The 21,537-nt window shown below is 35.7% G+C and overlaps 1 protein-coding gene across 1 annotated transcript; it reads right to left on the bottom strand.

The window, feature by feature from the left end:
* Positions 1 to 4,951: 4,951 nt before the first annotated feature.
* LOC135469851 (gelsolin-like protein 1) lies at positions 4,952 to 20,292 on the bottom strand. Its single transcript, XM_064748473.1, has 15 exons — positions 20,180 to 20,292; positions 19,619 to 19,667; positions 17,481 to 17,612; positions 12,032 to 12,112; positions 11,682 to 11,755; positions 10,748 to 10,822; positions 10,480 to 10,551; positions 9,920 to 10,047; positions 9,397 to 9,505; positions 8,933 to 9,043; positions 8,694 to 8,777; positions 8,053 to 8,141; positions 6,791 to 6,857; positions 6,399 to 6,494; positions 4,952 to 5,933 (listed from the first exon to the last, which is right to left on the bottom strand). Exons 3-15 carry the CDS (start codon positions 17,485 to 17,487, stop codon positions 5,838 to 5,840), a joined length of 1,089 nt encoding a protein of 362 aa, XP_064604543.1. The 5' UTR covers positions 17,488 to 17,612; positions 19,619 to 19,667; positions 20,180 to 20,292; the 3' UTR covers positions 4,952 to 5,837.
* Positions 20,293 to 21,537: the final 1,245 nt, after the last annotated feature.

Raw genomic sequence — 21,537 nt, 5'->3', positions numbered from 1 at the left:
TGTTCATGTCAAGCGTTCTTTTATATGCGCAAATTGTGTTGTCTCGTAAAGAACTAGCACGATGAGTTACATACATGTATATGTTGTCCATGTATTTGTGAGTTTGCCATAGACTTCCTTGTGAGTTATCAAGCGGCATTATTTATTGTGATTACAAGTATTCCTGCTGATTGTCACAGCAAGAAGCAAGTACGCTTGACTAATGCATATTTCAGAAAACATATAAAGGTCTTCTGCACTTTTCTCAAACCGCACGTGTCGCGAAGGCACGTGAGCGTGTGAATAGTCTACCATGCATATATAACCATGCACGACCCACAGCCATATATATATATATATATATATATATATATATATATATATATAAAGACTTTGGTGAAAGTCTACGTGATGTTAGTATCATGGTCGCCATGACGATGTATGCGAATAGTGCTGACTGCTGCTCTGTAGTCACTTGGATGAAGAAATATCAGTTATATGAGTTTTGTAGAGGTAGGAAAAGTCCACGTACATAGGTACCGATAACGCTGCGTGATGTTACTCATGTATACCTTGTCGAAATATTTATGTATCTGTTTCATTCGTTTTGCACTCCGTACTCCGTGGAAATATTTCATTTATAAGGCGATGAGAGGCCTCTGTGGCCGAGGTTGTTAGGACTCCAGCGCGTAATATTGTCCCTCTTAACGTTATGAGCTCGCAACTACCGTGACGACCTACACTACTGCTTGCCGTGGTAGTGAAGTGAACGTAACGTTAAGAGTGCTTCCTGAAATCGGGCCCTAGAGTACGGCTCAAAACACCAATAACTAAATAAATATTTATTGACGTGAGAAACCTCCATGCCTCAACAGGCAGCTGACAAACCTCCTGACTTAAACCAGCTGATCAGTGAGTGGCTGACTATATACAGTAGGGCCTACAGCTTAAACCGAGGCAGTTCCGTCCACCCACCTCCAACACCGCGAACCCCTCACCTCCACCCCCACTTCTCCTCCCCTCTTCCGTCTTGTAGGAATATTTGTGTTTATTCTTTAATCCAAACGATGCATGTGAAATCAAACGAGATAGTCCGAGCTGTCAGTATGCCTTCAATAGTTTGCAATCTGAAACCTAGATCCTTAATACATGAAACGCAACATATGGTAGAAAAGTCATGTACATGTAGACTATACTATTTCGCATAACTTATACAAATGCATGGCTACAAAAATGGGGATTCAACTCATCTTGCATGTCACCCCTCACATTTATTACCGACGTATTCATTCGTACATGAGATGAAGATATTGGCACCGTGGGCAACAATTTAGATATCTTTGTTGACATGCGACTTGGTGACCTCTGGAGTTATTTCCCCTTCGGCACTACGCTTATATCTATAGGCCTGTACCAAATTTTGGATGTAGTATTGCTTTGGGATATCTAAAACAATGCCTGTGTGTTCCATGCTACAGTGTATAATGTCTTTGGGTCAGCTGGTTTGGCTTAAGCTTGTCTGACGTGATACGACTGGGTCCTTGTGCTCTAGTTTAGACTTAAACCTTACCCGAGGTGTGTTTGTTTGGGTTTTTACGTCGTAAATAATACATTATTTTTCAGTTATAGGACGACGAGGATTCAATAAGTATGTGTACATATCCTGTGCCTTCTTGTAGCGTGCTGCCACTGAAGTATCATGCCGAAGACACTCCACCCAGTCACATTATACTGATACCGGACCAACCAGCCATGTTTTCTTGCTTTAACCTCTCAGTCCTAAGCGTCAAGCGATGCAGCAACAAGTATCATTTGTTAAAAAATCTTTGGTATGACAAACCCGGGTTTGATTTCGGGTCTCCCGACTCCAAGGTGGACGCTCTGGGCATTAGGCGACCGAAGCAATTCTATACTCTAGCTGGTGTTGCTGGTGCTAAATTATAACAAGTGCTCAGCCGGTGCAACAACCGCTAAGCTGGTTTAACAATCGCTAGAGTAATGTAGATGGTGTAACAACCGCCACACCGGAGTAACAACAGATAGATCGATGTAACGACCCCTAGGCCGGTGTAATGACCGCTAGACCGGTGTAATAATTGATAGACATAAGTAACAACCGCCGGTCTACTGGAACATTGATACATATACGTAATAACCGCTACATCTAGACTAGAGTAGTAACCGCCAGACTGGTGGAACAATTGATAGACATAAGTAACAATCTCCTGTCTGGTGAAACAACGGTGTAACAGATAAACAAAAGATACGATCGATAATTTTCATGTCTGTCGTTTTATTATAAATGTCAGGTAGGCCTACATACATTTCTCTTTGTAGTACAAGATTGTGGACCCCAACACACTAGCTGCCTATGGTTGCTGGAAGCAGTTGATTAATGTATGAGTACAAAGATTACAATGAGCTAAACTAAGGACTTGGAAACTAACGAAACAGTTGATCAAATGGACTATATTCACTTTAATAAATTATACCAGCCTCTGCTCAACTGTAGAATCAGGTAAAATTGCAATTTATAAAGCTTGGTTAGTTCACAACATCAAAATAATCTCTGTTGCATGTTTACCATTCACTTTATGATTTTATTTTGATATATATATATGTGTATATATATATATATATATATATATATATATATATATATATATATATATATATATATATATATATATATATATATATATATATATATATATATATATGAAAGTTGCTGGTTTTATTAATTACATATTTTCGAAGTTAGTAGTTCGGTCAAATCCACCGACATTGTGCCGTTATAAAAAAAAATGAAGAGTGTAGACGAAATTTGACAAATTGTTGACATGACTATTTAACGACGTACAAAAATGGGAAAGGTATGAAAAACAGCCCTGTAGTGACGATGCAGAGTTGCTGTTATAAACACGCTTAGAACAAAGAGTTTAAACATCCACCGTGTCAAATGTTTTAGAATATAACAGAATGTAGACTAGCTATATCATAAAGCTATTGTTTTTGCCTTACATAGTGCTGCGTCATTCCTGTACCGTGTTATGGTTGTCGATCCAATGGTAGCCACACCGATTTCCTGATGTAATATTGTCTAACAGTGTAATATTGTAAAAATGGAGCAGGCCGTACTGATACAGTTAAATACTTCACTGAAAAACTTAATCCTTAATTTAAACAGAAAGTCTGTTGTTTGAGTGATGATAGAAGTATTGTTACTAAAACATAGTGCTGCATCATATTTCAACATAAGATACTGTTAGTATAATAGAATCTTTATGCTGAGTCGGTAGAATATGTGTGTTATATTAACGGAATAATCTGTTGCTATAGCAGAATAGATGCTAGCCTCACTCAGACAACAGGCTTTCTGTTCAAATTAACAGAATAATGATTGGAGTGTTTAAATTTAAGTACTGAAAAAAATTTGAATTTTTTTTTTGAAATCTTGGAAGGAAAACTTTGATTTCAGTGAATGTGTCTATTGAAAGGAGACATCATAGATTCCTGAATTTATTGGTAGTTGATGTCATGCTCAAGAATATTCACTTCAGCCTTTTTTTCCATTAATGGATGAAACCGGAGTGCCCGGAGTAAACAACCATACTTTGGGAAGTCACTGAAAAACTTCGTCACGTGTGGCATCACACGAGGCTTTTTTGTTTGTTTGTTTGTTTGTTTGTCAGCAGTGAGTTTTTAGGGACAGATTGGGGATCAAATAATGCGTGGTGATACGATGCACGAGTTTTCGCAAACAGGTTCCTCTAGCACGAAAACGCGCGTAGCTGTCATGGCGACTTAATGCCTACAGTGCATGCCATCCACGCACGGTAGTTTGGCATGTAAAGTTAACACTGTTTCTTGCATCCAAGTGCCCTCAGGGCCCATATTTATTAAACGTTTTAAGACTTAAGTCACAGCTACAAATATAAAATATTTTGCTCTTTACTCAAGAAAATTTCACTTATAGGATGGCGACCAACATTATAGTGAGAGGAAACAGTAGAGCCCGGGGGAAACCCACCACCATCGCAGTTTGGTGACAGACCTTTCCACTTACGACCTGAGAGGCAGAGATTGCATTACTGAAAGCCTGTTGTCTGAGTGATGCTAGCATCTATTCTGCTGTAGCAACAGATTATTCCGTTGAACCATTGTGCCGGCTATTAATAACACGCAATTATTAAAAAAAAACAGAAATGTGGCAATCGTTCTGGGTCTCTTGTGGTCCACATGTCTACAGAGGAACGATGGCCTTGAATGTTGACGTTTAAAATTTTTTAGACACTCCGGATGGCTCTTGACTAACATTAGATAATAATGTCATAATGCAGCCTTGTTCCAAAGAGGCCGTTTTAATCCGTTAAATAACGATTATTTCCCTAAACCACCTGATCATTGGCACATCAATCACTACAAAACAAAGATATTTGTCTCACTTCAGCTGGAAGCAACATTTCTCCATGCTAAGGATCTTTATGGCAGGAGAGCAACAGCCAGCCAGTTCACATGGGTGGTTGCTTCTGAAGTCTGTTGGTTTCATCTGGGATTAAGATAGACCTAATTCCAGGTTTCACGATACATGAATATTTCTCCACAAATATCCCATAAACAATATCTGCGCATATGTGGTGGTATATGGTTAATACTGTCACAATGGCAATTTGGAAAGAAGTAATGTTACCCAACTTCCTATTGAGTAATATGAATCGTACAGCTTGTACAAGCCAGGGTAACGTCAAAGACGCTATTAATCACATTATTTTTTCTCATGAATTTGTGATTATCTTGATGAAATTGACATTTTTGCATCCAATAATCTCTTTGCCAAGACACCAATGTCTCATCACCCAAGGCCGAGTGGTACAGCACATAATCCCTCGAAATTACTGCACCTTATACCATAACCAATTACAGTAAGGAAAAAGTCCTACATTTTTCTTGCAAAGCACATAAAACAAAGATATGACAAGATCTAAATGTTTATTTTCATCATAAGCGCTGGACACTTAAGTCACATTAGGTACCATTTGCACAGTTCTTGTTGTATCATTGTAATTAGCTAAATTAGAGCAGGTTTTGGGACAATTTAATCAGTGGGTATTCTTACAACAGTTTTAAACTGAACACAGTTTTTGACAATGAGCATAATACTGACTCCGCAGATTACTTTATTTCTAAAATGACAGAACATCCAAGATAATTTGACAGAAATTTTCACTAACAGAAAATTTTTTTTCTTTACGAAATAATATATATTTCAACAATTTACAACCCATACAGATTTAAGAGTTAATGCCCATTACAGACATGAGTATTTTGCCCTCAATGGAAGGCCTTGCCACAGACTTGAACAATGAGCAGCGAGCTTGCATTATATTTGTACAAGCAGGTAACTAACACTATTGCACTAATTGGGTAAAGGCATTGTAACACTTTTTATTAATAACCTTAACAATATTAATCATTATTAGTAAAAGGGTATGATTCAAATGTAGCACCAAGTCATGATGTTACCATCATTTAATAGTGGTTCAAATTTTTTTAGAACAAAAATTGGTTGTCAACATTTTAAAGCTGGGAGCTATGGCTATTATAAATTATAAGCTAAATATAGTCATGTGTAGTCATAGAAAATGTAAACTGCCAAAAAATAAGAAAAGCTACATGTATATCAAAATAACAACATAAAAAAAAATATGAAGCTACAGTAGAAAATGACTTTGATACAGTGATATATAAATCATAGATAACAAAATAATTTGTAAAGCCTCTGACAGAAGCACAATGCAAGGCAGCTCTTTAACAAAGACAGCCAACTAGATGTACTGTTAGATTTGGTCAGGTGATGCCTATGCAGAGAGTGCCATTTCCAGAGCAGCATTCGTCTGTCCCTCCTTAACAATTGTAACAGGTGGGTAGCTCTTTTCCTTGCCTTTGAGGTATGACTGCAGAAAAAAGAACAAAAACACAGATAATCACACTAACCCTTCCATAGTCAGGAGTGAAGATGTGCCCTGGGCTGTATTACCTCACAATAAGTAAAACTATCAGCATAATATACTACACAGCAGGATTGTGCGAGGATTTCGTGCGTGACAGATTCAAGCTACTCAATGCAAGCCAAATCAAGATAACTGGATCTTTAGAACAGGGCAGTAGTCCAGAGATTTCCAGAAAATCATAAAAAGCATACCTTTAAAAAACGGATTTTTAATTTAATTTTTTTTTACGTTTTTTTTTTTATTTTTTGGTGTCACGATGTCTGTAAAACAAGGAACAAAACAGGTGTCATCTTACAAACTCAGCATGTAAAAGCTTCAAGAATGGTACATGAATGCTAGAAGCTTGCTATGGGTATGCTAATGGGGACCACGCCACTGAGATTTTATTAGTCTGGTAGATAGACTTACATGAGCATAGGAGAAGCCATTCTTCTTCTCATTCGGGGAGGCATCAGCGCCTACCCACACAAACACTTCCTTGCCAGTGTCTATTAAAAATACATCCTGTAACAGAATAAACATTAGACAACAACTTGGACAATGATAACTGTAACTGTAATTAATACTTATATTAACTTATATTTTTCCATATACAGATTTTGCAATACCTCCATTATAAACTGTAACTGAAATATATAAATACAGATGGAAATAAAAGCAATTTGTATCTATTTGACAGTTTGAATGGTATTAAGGGCTAGTACCAAGAACACATAGATTTCGCTGACGAATTTCATATATTCGACTAATAAGACGCAACAGAGTAAGAGATAAAGAGCATGCTTACAAAAGGCACTTACATTGGAAACCAGATCTTCAGAAGTTATGTCTCCTCTTTTCACTTCGCTTCCATCACCCTCCGTGTACCTGAAACACAGAAAAATAAAACTGTGAAATATCTATCCATTTTTAAGTCACCCAGATTCGGAAAGATTTCGTTTCTAAATGATTTAAATAACAAGACATAATCATTTCTTATAGTAAATATCACTTAACATAATATTAACAGCTAACCATACATCCTTGCAATTAACACTTGAATATGCAAGAGGTATGCAAAAAATACAAAAAGGACAAATACAAAATACAGCCATTCATACAGTCGCTTAAACTGTATACAAAAACACCCTACCATTTATGTACATTACCACTCAGATAGATTGTCAGGCCTTGGATAAGATAGATCAATCTTAATCAGACAAAATGTTTCTCCCACCCCACTTGCAGTAACAGATATCCATTAAGTCAGACATCCACCAATCCATGCGGCCAGTCCAGCAATCAGCCACACAGCCATTCACAGCGACTCTTAAACTGTTTACAGTTTACACCCTGCCATCTGTGTACATTACCACAGATTCTCATCCACGATGCTTTGCCCCCCTCCCCCCCAACACTCATACAGACTTTTTCAACCCTGCCATCTATGTATATTAACACTCAGACAAACAGATTCTCAAACACAACACTTCCCCTACCCCCACCCCACCCCTATCTGCATCAATAGACATCCATACAGACAACCACACAGCCATCCATGCAGCCATTCCAGCAGTCAGTCACACAGCCATTCACACAAACCAGAAACCAGTAATTAAGCCAATCCTGGGTTAATTCAGCAATGCAGTTATCCATACAGCCAATCCAGCAGTCAGTCACATAGTTATTCACACAAACTAGAAACCAGTAATTAAGCCAATCTTGGGTTCAGTCAGCAATGCAGTCATCCATACAGCCAGTCCAGCAGTCAGTCACACAGCCATTCACACAAACTAGAAACCAGTAATTAAGCCAATCTTGGGTTCAGTCAGCAATGAAGTCATTCATACAGCCAGGCCAGCAGTCAGTCACACAGCCATTCACACAAACCAGAAACCAGTAATTAAGCCAACTGTGGGTTCAGTCAGCAATGAAGTCATCCATACAGCCAGGCCAGCAGTCAGTCACACAGCCATTCACACAAACCAGAAACCAGTAATTAAGCCAACTGTGGGTTCAGTCAGCAATGAAGTCATCCATACAGCCAGTTCAGCAGCCAGCCATATAAACTACATGTACTTACCTCATCAGGACCTTCTCCTCCTCCTCAGTTTCCTCGTCAGACTCGTCCTCCTCGGGATCCCCATCTCCCAAGGCCTCATAGAACTCATGCTGTACAGGTGAACAAAATGCTCAACAGTCAGAAAACACTGATCTCAGCAAACACAACTTAAACCCTACTAGGTATGGGAGGTTTCCAGACTTTTTTGTCAGCAGGGAGAAATAAGGTTGTTAACAAATAATCTAACCTTTCTAAATACACGTTTTCAAAATAATTCCAAAACATAGCCCACTTTTCAATAAATTGGGATTCTCTTCCTAAAGCTATTGAAATATACTTCTCTGTATATTTCAATACATTTTTCATGAAGTAAAACATATGTGTTCCTAGTTTGTTTTGTTATTCAAAATATAATTTTTTGCCAACATTGTAAAACAGTTTAAAACAGGCGTACTTTTATCCCATCCCAAAATTATTTTTTCTTTGATCAGTAGGTTTCAAGACTTCTACGCTACTTTTACTTTTGTAAACAACAACAGTTATCATTCTTTCCAAGAATTCCATCCCAAATGTGAAATTATTTCTTAAAATTAATCAAATCAAAAAGGGCAAAAATTAATTTATGTTCTTCACGTACTATTTGAATTAGAAAAATAACTTACAGATTTTGAGACAGAATCTTCATCCAGAACTTCAGTTGAGGCTCCTCCCCTCTCTGATTCCAGCTCCTGGACATACTGCATTGCCTGTACAAAATCATTATCAAACAATTTTTGTTTAGACAATTATACCACAGGTCATTTCACATTACATGTAGAATGACATGCATTAATGAGGCATTAAAACTGGTCTTTCTTCATTAAATTTAATTCAAACTTCTGATTTTTTAAATAGAAACTACCTTGAATCGTTCATCCTTGTTGCAATCAGTCCCATTCCACTGGTAGATCTGCTTTCCCATGTCCAATATATACACATCTCCAGAATTAAGCTTACTTTTCAGAAGAGGCACCTGTTTTATGTTTGAAAAATAAAATAAGGTAAAAATGACACAAAATGACTGCTTAACGTAGTAGAAAAAAATGTTTCTGACATGTTGTATTCTTTATCCGTCTACACTTTACAATAATACATCTCTACACACTAATATCACTACTTCAGTTCCTAGTTATTAAAGACTAGCACATTATGTTTCCATAACGATAAACACTTCTTCACCAATACAGTATAAAGGACTCCTGTATACTCCTGTTCAACTTTTCCCTGCTTCCGTTGCTGGAAAACCTTACCAAATTACGGTGGTTAAAGAGTAGTCAAACGGTGCAAATCACCTCCAAATACCCTGCAAGGTTTATGCCTGCTTACCTCTCTGATGGTGACTGTTTTCCTCTGACCATTAAAACGCAGAAGGCGTGGCTGGTACTGTTCTGGCTCAACATGACGGAATCCAGACTTGGCTCCACCTTCCATTGTCCTGAAATCAAGAAGGTACAATGTTTCTCTCACATATAAGGCAGATTGGAAATGCACAGAAAAACAATTACAGACACCCTAGCTTTGTGTTTTGTTTGGCAAAATCGTTGACAGAAACTCCTGTGTGTTTTAATAGAAATTTGGATGAACTGACAAAATGTTATTTATTATCCACATACATCTTTCTCAATAATAAATGTACGTCCCTGTACTTTTTGTTTTAACATAAATGTAAAAGATCTGATCAAATGCTATGTATCTTTCAAGTACATGTACATCTCCCTGCATACTAGATGTCCATATATTTCTTGTTTTAATATAAATTTAAAAGAAATGACTTCACGCTATTAAATATGTATCTTAAAATAAATCATCTTCAATATGTGACGCTGGATGTTGTAACTGTTGAACTTACTGGATAGTTTTGAAGTATGACCTGAACATTTCAGACTCATGACCCATGACCTCCCTGTGCTGGACAGGTTTGTCATCCAGGTAAGTGTCCAGCTCCACAGTCTTGTACGCGGCGGTACCGTACTCATCCTGACAGTAATAAAAAAAAACAAACATAAGAACATGTATTCATAATTTGCACTATTAACAAAAATGGTCAAGTGGGGAAGAAATAAAATGCATTATACAAAGATTTAGATTCCAATCTGACCTGATATTTCGTGCATGACTAAGTCATGTAAGCTATCCATTTTGTCTAATTCTGAGAGTTCTGCTGATCTTAGAAAGGCGTTTTGAGGCTTGTTCTTCACACCAAAAAAAAAAAAACTCCAAAAGTATTATTTTATGATCTTTATTAGCCTCTAACATGCACTATTTAGACATCTTTTTGGGGCAAATATAGCATACTGTTAAATTTTTACATACATGTCTCAGATTATAGTTCAATGGCGTCTTATCAGCTTATTATTCAAGTATATACTGTCTCTGTGGAAGATACACTGTCAACATGAGCTTATATACCTGACTGCTGTTTTTTCCAATCCAGAAGTGGACATCATACAACAGCTCCTCTGAGTCATCTTTCTGATAAGTCTGAAAAAAGATATGGTTACAACACTTACCATATTATTACTCTCTGTAAATTATTTTCACTATTCATTTTCATTTTTACTGAAAATTACTGACTTGACAAGCCTTAAGTGAATACTCATATAAAGATATATATTCAAACATGTCCCAGAAGGGACCAGTAGTAGGAATCTTGCTTTAATGTTAATTATTGACTTACATTCAAAATAATGTAGGAGTCTCCATTGTAAAATCGACCATATTCCTCCTTGGGCCAATCTTCGACCTGGAAGCTCTGAAAACAGAAAATATTGTTATTACCACAGATATATTGAAAATAGTTATGTTTACTTTTACATTTCTGGATATTGTTTATTATGCAATGATAAAGCCAAGAATGCAGACAGTATGTCAATAGCACGTACAGCTATCATTGGTGGACTTTGATTTGTGTTTACAGTTTAAAAAAATATCAGTTGTGCCACTAGGTTTTATAAGAGCTCGGTAAACAGACAAGAATATAGGCATCAGTGTAGAACATATCCACTATTGTGAACTTTTATACATATGTGCACCAAGTATGGATGTACATGTACAAACATTCAAGGTACAAATATACATTGTAGTACTACAACTGTATGTATGAACATACATCATGGTACTATGCTTGTATACTGGGTATGAATGTACATTGTGATACTGTGTATGAATGTACATTGTGGTTCTATGTATGAATGAACACTGTGGATGTATATTGTGGTACTGTGTATACATTGTAGTACTGTGTATGTATGAACATTGTGGTACTGTGTATGAATGTACACTGTGGTACATGTACAAACATTCAGGGTATGAATATCCATTGTAGTACTACAATTGTATGTATGAACATACATCATGGTGGAACACTTGTATGCATGAATGTACACTGTGATACTGTTTATAAATGACATTGTGATACTGTGTATGAATGTACATTGTGGTTCTATGTATGAACACTGTGGATGTATATTGTTGTGCTGTGTATACATTGTGGTACAATGTTTGGATATACTACACATCTACTTAAACATTATTCTTTGATAATTTCTTCTAAATGCCTTTTAATTACTGATAGCCAGAATATTGTTCAACAAGCCAGAAGTGATACTTACTTCAATTCTCCATATCTGAAGACCAGGCTCCTGTCCTGCTGAGTGCCATTTCTCCTCCTGCTCAGCAGACTCCTCTGCAGGTAAAATGCAAGTACGATTACAGGTGTTAAAGTACAAAGCATACATACTATAGTCAATGATCTATTACCACAACTGATACCTTTAACAATTTCAATGTAGTCAAGAACTCCTAAATAAATCTACTCGGAATACACATGACATGTAAACAAACACTAAAATACACTCATTAGATGAATTACCTTTACATAATAAACTCAAATCAGTCTTTTAATACACATGAAGTTTTTGGGCAAAAATAAAACAAATTGATTTCTGGAATATCTACTTACTTTTGACCTGCTTCTCTGTGTCCGATCCAAACAGAGCCAGGTTGGAATCCTTCCAGTCATATTTCTTGGCTTTCACAAGACCTACAACCAGAAAGTTTTAAATTTTAATCCTTTGCAAGTATTTCCAAAATGAAAAATTGGTGTTATGAGAAACCAGGGGTATAGCATGCTGATTGCAGTTGTCAGAAAAATACATAGTTCGAAACAGACATAAGTAAGTAAAACAAATAAAATTTCAAAGTTTGTTATCAAATAAGAAAGTGTAACCCAGCCCTGAAAACATAGGTCTGACCGTGAACAGAACAAATTACAATAAAGTGCAAATATACATTTCAAATTATCACTCAGTATTCATGTATAGCAGTATAAACAAAAAACAAATTTAAACACAAAAATTAAGTACAACATTTAAATATTTTCAAAGTCAAAATCAAGAAAGTTTCACCCACCTAAATAACAGTGCTAAATATATTGTTATACTCCACATATTTTAATGTTTTAAGATAAAATTAATACTACAAAAAACAACAATAAACTATCAAGTTTGTGCATCTAGAGATATATATGCGATTTACAATGTTAACCCTGTTCATTAACTGACCCACATTACTGCATGTAACCAGCGAGTAATAAATGCTCTATCGCTTGCCCAAATCAATGAATGCAGTGACCTGTATAGATAATAACTGAGGAAAAACTCGGTGTTTAAATACTTATTGTATTTGTCCTAAAAGTTTGTCTATGACATAGGTGCACATTTTGCTATAATCTAAGAGTCCTGGTTGTCTTGTAAAGGTGTTTTGAATTCTTTTTTTTTTTTTTTTTTGAGAAACTGTAAGTTCTAACACCGTAAGTAAATACTTGTTTTTATTTTTATATGCCTCTAAATATTGTATCTTTATATGCCTCTAAATATTATATCATGTAGCCTACTTTGTAGGTGGATTTTTAGGGTAAATACAGGACTTCCAATGCATGACGTTGTTATTAATTCATTCTTGAGTCATATAATTAGATATACACAGGTGTACACCTCATTTATGACATCAATTATATAAAGTGTAATTAAGATAAAAATTTCATGATCCAACATATCTTGCGGTGTGACCATCTATAATGGCTAAATCATATGATAGCCATGCAGTCTTATTTACTTACAATCATGCATTCATTCAACTACCCACACCCAAGCATACACGCCCTACAAAGTTGGGCCACACAAGTTTATGTACATGTGCTTCCTTCTGCATGATTTTATTCACAGCATCTAGGGGAGATAAATCTGTTAGATCAGGAAAATAATTTCTATAATCTGTCGGTTTGGACAGGTCCTATTTATATCATTAGATACCAAAAAGCTTACATTTATTCATTTATACCTCACACAAGATAAGTAAACAAGTTAAGTGTTTTTTTTTAGGCGTGGATAAACACCATGTACATTCAGGTTATCAGCAAAGTACCGTACAGAGTTTCCTAAGCTAACTTTATACATAGCTGTAACCCTTTATCACGTTGGACCTCTCACTGCAGTTGATTACTTAACAAGCACAGACATAATAGTATTACCACAGACATCAAAATGGGTGGTGTAACATACATGTGATACTGAGATCAAGCATAGTTACTTTTCTCTGACTAATCAATGCCCCACCCTTATTACCATAATGCTCAATACATTTCACACCAAAGGCAAAACTGACCGTGTCAATATTATCTGATAAAAAAGTACCAAGTACACCAAACAAGTAGCTGGCCGTTTGCTGTAAATGCTACAACAAGTTACGCAGAGAAAAAATCCAGCAGTGAATGTACGACCACAATTCTTATGCTAAGAAGGAAGTGAAAAGTTACAAAACCATGAATAAAAGGTGGAACATTTTGTGCCATCTGACTAATATCAGATATCAGATAAAATGGGTCAGCCATATCAACAGACACAGAAACAGGGTATTCGTGTTACACTTTCTACATGTTAAGCAGTTTTATATACAGCTTAAGCAACAGGGAAGTGCTTACAATGGATCCTAGCAATGCTGCTTTACATATATATCTTCAGCTTTTTAAACCTCAATATGTACGGAGGGTCCCTGTCTGTTTAAATTTTTATCTCGTCGCTCATGGCCACTGTTATTACTGCAGGTTTATTATATGTATTTGATGGACACTATATAACATTCTACAATTTTTTGCATATATGTTGGTGAAGAATTTTTTTTTGTTTATTTGCTGTGTGGGGGGGGGGGGGAGGCAGGAAATTGGATTAGGGTGCCTAGCACCTGGTTTACTTACTAACTGTTGTTTCTTCACTTATATGACAGTTGTCAGGTTTATGGGGGGGGGGGGGAGAAACAGAAACAATGGGAATAATAAAACGGCCTGAAATGTGTTTTGCTTTAAACATTAAAATCAAAGAAACATGATGTAAAAATGGTCATGCTAAAATGATCTCAAATGTATTTATGATTCAAAACATACTTGACAGGACTCTAAAAGTTATTTCTATAAAACAGAAAAAAAAGCTGCCATCAAGTAATAGTATGGTACAATATAGTAGATAAAGACACATGCTAACAAGAGACATGTAATTATGAAAAGAATAGTTTGTCAGTTATCATGTGGATGGAGTGAAGTCACAGTGTCTTTGTGTCACCAGTATTGTTCAGTCTAATACCTCCCCACCTACAGTCACAGTCCTGTGTAAATTTCATGCTGTGACAAATTATTCAGGTAGGTTGTTGAACCTCTCCTAGGTTACTATCAGTGTGAGAAGCTTTGCTGGATTAGTCATTCCCTTAAAAACTACTCCCACAAGCCAGACATGTGTGGCAAGTGGGAATGTACAAATGGGGTGCACAAGGAGGGGGTACCCCATTCAAAACTGACCCTCAACTTCCTCTTCAACTTTATAAACAGCTAAATAGGAACTTGGCCACCAACAGCTACAAATCCACTATACCCCTAGGCTCAACAGATGCTGAGTAGTCTGCCCATATTAAACTGGCATCTTTGCATATGCTAACCCACCTTTAATCCCCTCCTTCAAACTTATAAATATTCGTTATCAAGCGACCAATGCATGAATGAAGAAGAAATCTGTTTTTTTAATGCATACCAGAGACCCTTAGCTTGCATATGACACAAGGACAAGTATGGAGTAGTACAAAGCCGTATATGTATAATACATACATATACATACTTGTACACACATGTACTAATTGAATACTAAAGCAAATGTATCTACATGTAATTAAGAAGTTTCATGAACCAGACAACCCAATGATGTGGGTATGGACAATTATATGGCATTTTATAACTAAACTTCTAAAACAGGTTGCAAGTCTTCTCTGATTGTTTTCCTCTTGAAAAACTTTTAAGCTGATAGCTGTATATATATATGTACGATTAGGTTTGGGTATACATGCAAGTACTCTAATTCTTCTAAAATTTGGGAAAGATATTAGTCGTGTTGAAAGCAGAATATTACATTTCTTTAGCAGCCTTTTGGAAAAGTAAAGACATGGATATGTTGTTTATTAGATGGTCTAATCATGTGAGCAAAAAGAAACTCAATATTCCTCCTAGAATTACACATATATTGGCTAAAATGAGCAGACCAGGTGTCACAAATTTTGAAAGAAATAGGGTTTACAGCCCTATACAGAGAAAGCAGATTGTATATTTGATACGTAAAATCATTATATGGATCACAAAGCTGTCAAAAAAAAAAAAACTCCCACTTCCTTATGACATATTATACCTCCACGTCACAAAAGATGTTAGCAATGTCAGAATAAAAACATATACAGAGCAAGATGACTCATAAGCAACCATGTAGTCCAAACAATCTGTGTATTCAAGCTAAAATAGCTCGACACATGGAGTTATGTTAAGTATTTCAACATAAACATAACTATGGGACCTCAAATGTTTATATTTCATGCTTTACTTGTAAACATTTCTACAAATATTTAAAGTTTAGGGTTGAGAAATGATGATAAAAGTCTCACTCTGGTTCAACTAACATGTGCAAGTGTGCAAGCTGAAGGATGTACTAAAAAATCATTTTACTGATTTAATGATTCTTCCATGAAACCACAATATTAGGTAAACTTTTGAATTCACTTTATTTATGATGAATCATATTTGTTTTGTTTTGTTTCTTTTTCAAGAAATCAGCATTTCTTTACCCAATCCAACAATTCACTTATGCCAAAAAAAAATTAAAAATAAGATAAAAAACAAAATTAAAAAAACAAAACAAAAACAGGATAAGTAAACACAAAGGAAAAACTCCGATAACATACACAAAACTTCCATTTATAACATAAACAAAGCAATAATCAACCAAACACCATCTCAACATTTGCACATTCAGGTGCATTTTAACAAAAGCCATTTCCTTAAAGTAAATAACTGTAAAAGGCTATATGCCCATTCTCTGTATAAACAATGAATGAATATTTCTTAAAATTTAAGTCATAATATTAACTTGTGATGCCATCCTTAAGATATTCTTTCTTTGTGTGTCAGAACTTAAAGAAAAAAAGAGCCTCGGACAGTAGAAAAATTTTTTAAATTTAAAGAAAGTAACATTGAGAAAAAATGAAAAATGAAATTCCATAAAAAGCCAAATAAAAACTTTTGAGTTGGGGTGTTTATTGAACAGTCAGTTAGATTATCCCAGTGGATATAATGAACTGCTAATAAGAAACCGGTTTCACTCTTCTTCTTTAAAATGTTATTGTGCATTAATTCAGTTAACATCATATTTTTTTGTTTATCTATATAAACTATGTTTCTTGAGCTGTTGGTTAATCAGACCTGAGATGAGAGTGAACTGATTACATACATGTACACCTGTTAACCGCTGATTGTTTGAGATATCTAGAAATGTAATTATACAAAATGTGCTTGCTATCTGCACGAGGAGAATGAAAACATTTATCAAGAGTAACAGAGATGTGACTCACTAACCTGCATATACAACTAGTCTGCATCTTTAAAACAAATGTTGATTGCCTGTATCCATACGTGTGCAACAATGAAGTTAACATTCAGTACACTGAACTATCTGTAACATGTGGAGAACAGACAAAAACACTAAGAACTTATACTAAGGCCATGCACTGCCACGCCTTCTTTACACTCAGCCATGCATACCTATACTATGCTCAATGGTTCCCTTCAATCACTTCCTGAACTATAAACTTAAAACTATGCTAGTTGCTGATAAGCAGATTTTAACATGGTAAAGTCAGCCTTACTTAATTATCTGTAGCACACTAATACATCTCACAATCTTATCTATTTTCACAACTTTTAACGACACCTCGAGCAATGTTTTGATCAATCCACAGCAAAAAGTTACAGTACAGGCACAACATAATGTTCCAACATTAATCATTGTACCCACGTATGCTTCAAACAGAGAACAGACTACTCTTACCAGACATGTTGTATGTAAAATCTGTGGTGTTCCCTGGACCACTTCAGCTGGGAATGGTGCCTTAGTTCCTGAGTCTGTTTTCTTCTGCCCGATGCTATCAGGATGGTCTTTCTCAAGCAGGCAGGGGGCTAGCTGTCAGGAGAGAGTTGCAATACACTGTTAAGTGATAGGAAACTCTTATATACCAGTCATGAGAATGGGTCTGTCTGACCTGCCCACATGCTTGCAAAGCCCCTATTAACATCTTTACGCTGGGGCTCTCTTGGTGGGGGACATGGTTTGGAAGACTCACTACCAGACACATACACTCAGCAATATTTCAGTTGCGATGGATAGCATATATGGATGTGCACAAGTAATACTGATATTTAACTAAGTATTAAATTCCATACACACATTACATCAACATGGGTGTTTGAAATAATAATGCTTGTCTCAGAACTTCTGTGCTGAAGTAACCAATCAGTGGATACCATTAGTTTTGAAAAGGGTACAAAAGTGTACATTACATGTACATTAAATCTTGAAAGTAACACTTTTTCGCAACAAGCATTGACGAAAATCAAAACACAGATTTCTTAACTGTAACTACACTTTTACATTATTGTACACTTCTTTTGCTCTTTTTATGTCACGTTGACAACCAGGTTAATGAATGAATTGACATATTTTAACCAACCCACTTCATGCTGACATGCTTTTTAGATTTTGCATACATGCCATGTAAATCACAAGCAGAAAATAATTTAATCAGTTTGCAAGCTTATTAAACCTTGACTAAAGTATATTTCTTATGCATAATTTTATATCACATCCCATGTATCTATATATATATATATATGTTTAAGCACAAACTTTCATGTGTCATATGAAATAAATAATCCAATAATGTAGGCGTAAATCTTGAATATAAATAACTGTAAATAACTGAACAACTGTAAGACTGTTATATTACAGCTCTTCTTCTCTTGGTCAGAATGACTAAATTTTTGTAGTGGGATATCCAGGAAGCCTGGAATATGCAGGCTACATCCTGAGTATATGACTGTTTCCCTTCACACTTGTGACCTTGTGAAGTACATCACCGATGTTTCATATACTCAACACTGATTCCAGCCACAGACTGGACAGATTTGCGAACTTACATGATGTAGAAAACCTACTGTACAGTTACACCCACATCATTTATAAGGTCAACAAACTCTTGGGTTTGAACAATTAATGTATACACTTTACTAGCTATCTGATCATGGAGGATGTGGCAGTAGTTCGTAAGTATGTATAGGGTAACAAGATATTTGCTAATTTGGGCCTTGTTAGATCAATAAATATTTTTTTAAATATATCAGCAAATTCATACAAATTTGTTTAAAGAGCTTGTACCAGAATATATAGAATATATATTCAAAAAATTCTCTAATCAATGTTTTATACATGTATGTTGATTGCTCAAGAATACATCTAATATTTAGAAAGACTTAAAAGCCTCAATAATTTACATGTCAAAGCAGATAGGACCAATTTACTCACTGTCAGGACTGACGATTCCTGCAGGTATATGCCCATATAACAACCAATGACTAATCCTGATTCTGGGTTGAAATGTTTTCTGTTGAAGGGTTAATTGGTAGCAGAAACTTTGACATTCATAAATTACTTATTTGGTGTGTTTAATAATTTCAGGGGAAATCCTACTTAGAAATCAGGTACCGGTAGCTGCTCTTCACACAGGTTTGTAGGAAGCTGAAGTCTGTAACCCTCATACTCACAAAGCTGTAGCCTTGACATTGTTTTGCTTTCATTAGTAGCACATATAGTGTAGCAGTAGTTTATATATGGGTTCCATTTGGAGTAGGATCAAAGGCAAGCCTTGGAGCAGAGGGTCCAGAGTCAGGGTCACCAAATTTAGGATAGAAATCTATGACAGTTTGAACTTGTTCTTAAACATTCCAGAAACGCTTTATCAAATAGTCTTAACATATAAATTATAAAGGATTTCTGATTGTTAGTTTCAATCTAGTCTGAAAAATTTAGGCTGAATTACAAATGTGTAAATCTAGAAGAATTAGCTGTTCTATTTTTATATACATGCTAAATATAACTTCCTCCTTTCCAGTCAAAGGGATATATGTACTCGCTTGAACTACTTCAGGTGTTGGTCAGATGTCAGAAAGCCCCAAACACTTCCTGAAAACAAGTAAAAAAAAGTAAAGTGATTTGTGTAAAAGTTGGTCACAAAGCACATATAATCACTAATACATTGTGATTTATCTGACATTTAACAGTGACAAGTGGCTCTCTTCAAAATTAATTATATGCTGAGTTCAGACCAGGTGATATTATAACCAGTAATTACAGTATTGTATTAAATATCAGTTGCCACAATATATATATATAAGAGTATGCTTAACAGAATACTGGTATAACAGAAGGTCTTCCACCAGCAGACCTACACACATGAATAATCAATGCAGATCATTATTTCTAATCTTATATATTATATAATGTAATTAACTGCTGTGTGAACAAACATACACATGGGTATAGCTATGCAACTGCAGTACAACCCCTAAGTATCTAGTTATGACATGCAAGTAAATATATAATCATATTCAAGCCGCAACCTAAAGTAATTAAAGCTTGTATGCATATGGATAGCATTGTGTCATTATCACAATAACAAGTGAAGATTTACTCACTGTGTTTGCTGGTAAGTGTAGACAGATAGGTAGCTAATTGCCACAAAGCCGTGCCAGATCTTATTAGTTCGATATGGCTTTAGGTTCAAAATGAGTTTTCATGCTCAGATAATACTTTAGCTCCCTTTCTGCCAACCCAGAAAAACAACGCCATCAGCAAATATATAAGGGGAGATAAGCCAGGAAGTAATATTAGTAATATATTCTGATTGATCTCCCTTATGCTTTTTCTGTTTCTGCCTTAAATTTTATGTTGTGCGTGTGTTCAAAAAACTGACCACTCGGTTGACATCAACTTTCACCAGGAAAGATTTAATGCGCAAGTGAAGATGCGGAAAACGTTCCTTACGGTCGATCCGACACATCAGAAGCAGTTTCTCTCCTAACACTTCGTGATACTCGATTTGAGGGATGCAACAGTCACACAAAATATTCGTATCCGTAGTGTGGTAGTGAGTGGCTTATATCCGAGAACCAAACACATATGCACAGGAAAGGGAGATACACATCACACAAAGTAATGATGCATCGGTACTCATAAACCTCTATATTTTAAATATATATCTCTATTATGTAACCATGGGTATACACAGGTAGACCTCGGACAGTGTTGTTGTGGTAATATATAATCATACCGATAAAATAATATATTTGCGTCGAACTCAAAGTACTTGCTGCTTCACTGTTAGTACAAGTTTGCTTCCGGTAACATATAGTACACGTATCAATGTACGCGCAGAATCTGGAACTTAAGTTACAGCATCTTTCCAAAGGAGAACTTTCCATTTCAGGCATGCAGTCCACCATCTCTTCTGCCGTCGTTTTGACAACATAGATGGTGCTGCCTTGAAGATACAGCATAGGGCTAAGCTGTCGTCTTATATTGTTAGGGCAGGGGAGGTAACCAGAGTTCGGGTACTGACACTTTTTATCATTATTATATGCTAGATTTAACACAAAAAATACTATGAAAGGGAGGGTGTAGGGTTACGTTGGTGCGCATTGTCCCCTCGGTAAATTGTTATCAAATGTATCAAAGTGTGGGAATTGATTTGAAGTGTCAGTTTGAATAATTCTAAGTAAATTCTGTCGCTTTAAATTTTGTAGGCCTATATAGTTATTAATTAGTAGGCTAGGTACTGTGACAACTGTCATTGATAAAGTAGACCATTTGATGAAGTTTACTGTAAAACCAAAATTTTCGTCAATTATGATCAATATACTAGTTTCTAAGAGAATGGAACAAAACCAAATGGGACAACATTCAAGTTCAGAAATATTTTAAAGTTACTGTATATATTTGTTCTCATTAGACCTAGGCCTATGACGCTTTTCAAACTCCATTACAGTATATATAT

The sequence above is a fragment of the Liolophura sinensis genome, chromosome 7, assembly GCF_032854445.1.
Source record: "Liolophura sinensis isolate JHLJ2023 chromosome 7, CUHK_Ljap_v2, whole genome shotgun sequence".
NCBI classification, from domain to species: Eukaryota; Metazoa; Mollusca; class Polyplacophora; order Chitonida; family Chitonidae; genus Liolophura; species Liolophura sinensis.
Note: the sequence above shows the minus strand (reverse complement) of the source record. Positions and strands in the feature narration are given on the sequence as shown.

What these genes read in the sequence shown, in the direction of transcription:
- LOC135469851 (XM_064748473.1), bottom strand. An exon ending in TTGGAAAAAACAGCAGTCAG is followed by an intron (nt 10,048 to 10,479) that starts GTATATAAGCTC and finishes TATTACTGTCAG; the next exon opens with GATGAGTACGGTACCGCCGC. An exon ending in ACAAGGATGAACGATTCAAG is followed by an intron (nt 8,778 to 8,932) that starts GTAGTTTCTATT and finishes GATTTTGTACAG; the next exon opens with GCAATGCAGTATGTCCAGGA.